This window comes from Nicotiana tabacum, chromosome 21 (genome assembly GCF_000715075.1).
Source record: "Nicotiana tabacum cultivar K326 chromosome 21, ASM71507v2, whole genome shotgun sequence".
NCBI classification, from domain to species: domain Eukaryota; kingdom Viridiplantae; phylum Streptophyta; class Magnoliopsida; order Solanales; family Solanaceae; genus Nicotiana; species Nicotiana tabacum.
Genome location: NC_134100.1, coordinates 26,240,080 through 26,246,002, shown reverse-complemented (window position 1 = coordinate 26,246,002; position 5,923 = coordinate 26,240,080). Strand labels below are relative to the sequence as shown.

General features: G+C 36.7%; 1 protein-coding gene across 1 annotated transcript; it reads left to right on the top strand.

The window, feature by feature from the left end:
• The first annotated feature begins 242 nt into the window (after nucleotides 1-242).
• On the top strand, nucleotides 243-5,189 carry LOC107761036 (formin-like protein 6). Its single transcript, XM_016579195.2, has 5 exons — nucleotides 243-1,567; nucleotides 1,797-2,080; nucleotides 2,168-2,370; nucleotides 2,975-3,216; nucleotides 3,827-5,189. The coding sequence occupies exons 1-5, from the start codon at nucleotides 374-376 to the stop codon at nucleotides 4,619-4,621; spliced, it is 2,718 nt and encodes a 905-aa protein (XP_016434681.1). The 5' UTR covers nucleotides 243-373; the 3' UTR covers nucleotides 4,622-5,189.
• Nucleotides 5,190-5,923: the final 734 nt, after the last annotated feature.

Below are 5,923 nucleotides of genomic sequence, written 5' to 3'. Positions count from 1 at the left end.
AAGTATAAAATTACCATTATCGGGTAACATTTTACCCCAATATAAGACTTTTTATCGCAAGTCAAATTTAGTCAGGCCAATATAAGTAACGAATATCGAATAGGAAGGCAGTATTATACATTTAAATAAAAATAAAATCATAAATGTGGTTTTTCTATGGACAAGAAAGATACCCAACGTGGTCCTTTTCCAATTCAATTACACTCTACCATTTAGGCACCACTTAAAAAAGAGAAAGTGCGGGTACTATACTAGTCCATCCCCACATCTTGCAGCTCAGTGAAGCTTCTCTCTCTCTCTACATCTTGAATGATCACTCAACATTGTGGTAACAAAATCAAACATGAATTAGAGAGAAAGCAAAATAAACACAATGAAAGTTAATTTCTTGAGCAACTTCTTGATACTATTAGTTAGTTCTTTTACAGCTCAATTAATCAATGGAGTAGCAGACACCCAAATTCAAGATTTCAATGGCAAGGAAAAAACCAGAAGAATTCTGCACCAACCACTCTTTCCAGTTACTTCATCTCCACCACCAAATTCAGAAATATCTCCACCTATTGACCCTATTTTCCCCAGCCCAGACCAGCCCTTTTTCCCAGAAGTTCCCACAGTACCAACTTCAGATCAAACACAACAACAATCTCCACCAATTCAAGCCAATTATGGGACTCCAATTTCACACCCTATTGCTCCTCAGCCACAAAATCCAACCAAGAAACTAGCTATTGCAATATCAGTTGGAATTGTCACTTTAGGAATGTTATCTGCTTTAGCATTTTACCTCTACAAACACAGTGTTAAACAACCTGATGAAACTCAAAAACTTGTTGGTAACAACAATTCTCAAGAAAGAAACAATCAAGAATCAAGAATGCCACCTTCCAATTTTCTTTACATTGGTACAGTTGAACCATCAGCCAATAACACATCAGCTAACCAATCAAATGTTGCTAATTCTTCCCCTTATAGAAAATTGAGCTCTGTTAAAATATCAGATAGGTATAGACCAAGTCCTGAACTTCATCCACTTCCACCATTGAGAAATTCCATAGTCCCTCCTATAATTAATTCACCCCCGAGAATGTCATTATCTGATGAGGAGAATCATAACACCATATTTTACACTCCATGTAGTAATAGGATAAACAAGCAACTTAGAGTAGAAAATCATGTGAATAAATCTATTCCTCATTCAAAGAGAACATCTCCAAGATTGTCTCTTTCGGGTTCATCCCCTGATATAAAACGCGCTATAATACCATCAGTTAAACAAAATTCAGCTTCTCCTCCACCACCGCCTCCGCCTCCGCCTCCACAGCAAGATCATTTGACGGAATTTCCAGAAGAACCTCCATTGCAGCATAAGAAGCGAGCGCTATCTTATGTGCCACAAAGGGCGAAATTCTCATCACCACCACCTCCACCAGATATGTCAAGGCTTAAATCAATAAGCAATCAATACCAACAAACATCAAAAGTCCCAGCTCCCCCTCCTCCTCCACCACCTCCTCCACCTCTACTATCAACACCCCGAAAACTTGGAAGCAAAGCCGGCTCAAAGGTAAGGCCATTGAAGCCATTGTATAAATATGTATTATTAGGTATATGATTCTTTTTGATTTGATCAATTGTTTGGATGATAGGATAAACTATGATTCTGGTTTTTCCTTCTTTAGTTATTTCTCTCTCTTGTTTTACTGATCCGTAGATAAGCAAGTCCTTTTGTGTCTCATTAGTTTATGAATTAAATGAAATAATTTTAAGGTCATCTTATTATGATTTTATTTTAGGCTATTAATTCCATTGAGCCGCCCTTGCTTGGAGGATCACAGAGAAGTATTGGTTCAACTGCTTCTTCGCAAGTGTTAAAGCCTCAATCAAGTAGTCCCACACCAAAATCAACACCTGAGAGTGAAAAGAAAAGGCCTTTGGAAGAACAAAACGGAGAAGCCAGACATGATACCGACACTACGGATGAATCAAAGCCCAAGTTGAAGCCTTTACATTGGGACAAAGTACGAGCAACTTCTGAAAGAGCCACGGTGTGGGACCAGCTAAAATCGAGCTCTTTCCAGTAAGTAGATGAATAAAGATTGATATCATCGACTAATGGTAAAGGAGCATATTTTTCATCAAAGAAATATAACATTTCTAATTTCAGGTTAAATGAAGACATGATGGAGTCACTCTTTGGATGTAAAAATTCTGCTAATTCAGCTCCAACGGATACTACTAGGAAATCAGTTCGTCCTCCTGTTGAGAAGGAGAACAGTGTTCTAGACCCGAAAAAATCACAAAACATTGCCATAATGTTGAGAGCACTGAATGTAACTAAGGATGAAGTCTCTGAAGCCCTTTTAGATGGTATGTGATATTTTCCACTCCTTTGCATAAATAAGGATTTAGAGTATGCGTGGTATTACAAAAGTCATTTTTAATGAAAGATGTTTTCTTGGATAGATATTGTCCATGAAAAATGTTTGCCGGTCCTGATGAAATTTTTGAGTTCCAAAGATTCATAATAATTTCTAAATATTAGTTGGAGCAAAGAATATGAAGTTAAAAATTATGACGGTTGTAAGAAAAATGACTCTCATTTATGAGTGAAGGAAGTCCATTTCCTCTTTTTGATGGAAAACGTTCTCCTTCCAGCTAACCAAACACCAGAAAATGACTTACTCATGGAAAAACATTTTACTGAAAAGTGACTTCCGTGGATATCAATACTTACTGCTATTGCAAAGCTACTTCTCTGGTTGGCTAAATTTCACATACATTCAGTTCCATATATGCCAAAACATTTGGACTGCAATACCAGGGCATAAGCATATAACAACATGAATATCATATTGACATGGGAATTTATTATATCTGTGACACTGTATCTTTTTTGTCTATCTATTTTGATCATTACCGGAAAGTCTTTCTTCAAAATTCATATATATGGGAATGTATTTTGATGATACAGGAAATGCAGAAGGATTGGGGCCTGAACTTCTGGAGACTTTGGTCAAGATGGCTCCAACAAAGGAAGAAGAAATAAAACTAAGAGATTACAACGGGGACACTTCAAAATTAGGGTCTGCAGAACGATTCCTCAAGGCTATTCTTGATATACCATTTGCCTTTAAAAGAGTCGAAGCCATGCTATATAGAGCAAATTTTGATGCTGAAGTAAAAGATTTGAGAAAATCTTTCCAGACCCTTGAGGTATTATCAGCTTTCTACTTAACTTTCACCTTGCTAAGATTAGCCTATGAGTCCTATAAAACACATTCACATGTTTTTCGTCAATATTGACTTCTCCCAGACTCTTAACTATGCTGAAAATCTTACACCAGTAATCTTGTGCCTGAATTTGGAGTTGATTTTATCAATGCGAAACTATGACAATTTCTTAGAAACTTTACCACACTTTGTTGCACTGGTAAATTTGAGCCACTTATAGAGGAATCATGCACACCTATCACTGATTTGAAGGCTTTAGCAGGGCTGATGTAGAGCCCGTTTAGCTTAGCTGATTTAAATTAGCTGATAAGCATTAGATGCTGAAAAACACTTTTAAGTATTGAAGCTGATTTAATAAATAAGCAGTTACGTTTTTCGATAAAAGTGCTGAAATTGAAAATAAGTAGCTGAAGTGTTTGGCTTATTTTTGGCTTATAAGCGCTTGATTTATAAGCACTTTTAAAATGCTTAGATTATAAGCTGGTCTAGCCAAACACCCTCATACTTTGCTCTTTTAACTTAATTTTACATATTTCTTTTAAACAAGTTACAAGAATATTTTTTAACTCTGGTGCAATGCCATTTTGAACAGGAAGCAAGTCGAGAACTAAAGAACAGCAGACTATTCTTCAAACTCCTTGAAGCTGTACTCAGGGCAGGAAACCGCATGAATGTTGGCACTAATCGCGGTGATGCCAGAGCGTTCAAACTTGAAACTCTTTTGAAATTGATAGATATAAAGGGAACAGATGGAAAGACAACCTTGCTTCACTTTGTCGTCCAGGAGATTATCAGATCAGAAGGGCTGGGTTCTGATACCAGGGACGATAACCTACCAAATATATCAAATATCAAATTCAAAGAGGAAGAATTCAAGAAGCAAGGGTTGCAGGTAGTTGCTGGATTAAGCAGAGAACTCGGCAATGTGAAAAAAGCCGCAGGAATGGACTCAGATGTCCTAAGTGGCTACGTGTCAAAGCTCGAGGCTGGACTTGTTAAAGCTAGATCCATTTTGCAATATGAAAAGAAAGGCGCGGAAGGAAACTTTTTTGAGTCAATGAAAGTATTTCTCAAGGACGCAGAAGATGGTATAGTGAGGATTAAGGCGGAGGAAAGAAAGGCTTTGTCTATGGTCAAAGAGGTGACGGAATATTTTCACGGTGATGCTGCAAAAGAGGAAGCTCATCCTCTCAGAATATTCGTTATTGTGAGAGATTTCCTCTCTATATTGGATAGCGTGTGCAAAGATGTCGGGATGATGCAGGATAGAACAATGGTTGGTGCGGCAAGATCATTCAGAATAGCTGCAACTACCTCACTGCCAGTCTTAAATAGATATAATGCGAGTCAAGATAGGCGTTGGGATGACGATAGCTTATCACCTTGACGTTATGTGCAAAAATGATGCTAGGACCGCACTCCTGTCCAAAAATTATGCATTTTGGAGGCTCCGACAAGGGTGCAATGACATTTTTGGAGGTTCCGAGCAACACATGTTACAATTACTACGATGTAGGAGGAAGACAGGAAAGTGGCATCACAACTTAAGCAATCTCACTTCATTAAGGAGAATCAGCATCTGGTGCTTGTAAGTAAAAGATTTGCATCGAATTGCCCGGCATCATGACGAGGGAAAGGCAAAAGAACTATAAATGGTCCAAGAATTAAACCATCAAACAAGTAGACATAAGAATAAGAGGCTGCAATATTTTGGGATACTGTCAAAAGCAACTATTATTAATTATAATCATAAGTTCAACACAAAATGATCAATTTAAAGTAAAGGGGTTATTTCTTATTTCTGTATAGACCTAGGTAAGAAAATCTTGTTCATTTGTATACATAGTCAAGAGACATAAAAGTTCAGTTCCAGATGACATAATATATAGTCTGATCTTGATTTTGGTGTTATCATTTCGGCATTATAAGGAAAATCATTGTCTTCCATCTTGTAATATACATTTGTCTGCACTTTTGTCTTAATTAATTTCCATACAGCTGTTTAAAGGTGCATTAAGTGGATCCTACGAAAAGAATGTCGGAACTTAGCCCCCTAAATGCAAGAAAGGGTGAAAATCAGACAAAGTAAAGCATATTCTTTAACTTTATCAGATCTTTATAGATACAGGGCCAGGAGTAAATTTGGATACAGAAATAAGATAAGGAAACCACCAAATGACTGTAAAAAGAGCCAGCTTTTGGTGGTGCTAACTCAAGTGATTGCAAGTCTTTTGCATAAAGCATTAGATTTATGAAGGGATTACAAGTATCTGTGAATAATTTATTGATTGATTGGCGCACTAATATATGAGGTGGAAGATAATGTGGAAAGTAAATTGGGTTCTTATGGATTTCTCATTAACCACAGGCATGAATGAATCTCACTTGATGTTAGACTCCATTAACGGAGTCAATGGAAGCAATTTTAAAATGAAAGAAACCCTAATCGAGAGAGAAAAGAGAGAAGAAGGAAAGATATTTTCTTATTATGTTTTTCTATCTCATTCTTGAATCATCTGCAAAAATATATAGTCAAACATGACTTTATTTATAAATTGGACTGGGTTGTGTCCTATACAAAATTGGGCCCAAATAATAAAATCAAGGGATTTTTACCTATCTATACCATATATCAAACCTTATTACCAAAAATGTTCATAATTTGTTATTTACCCGTGTAGTCCACACT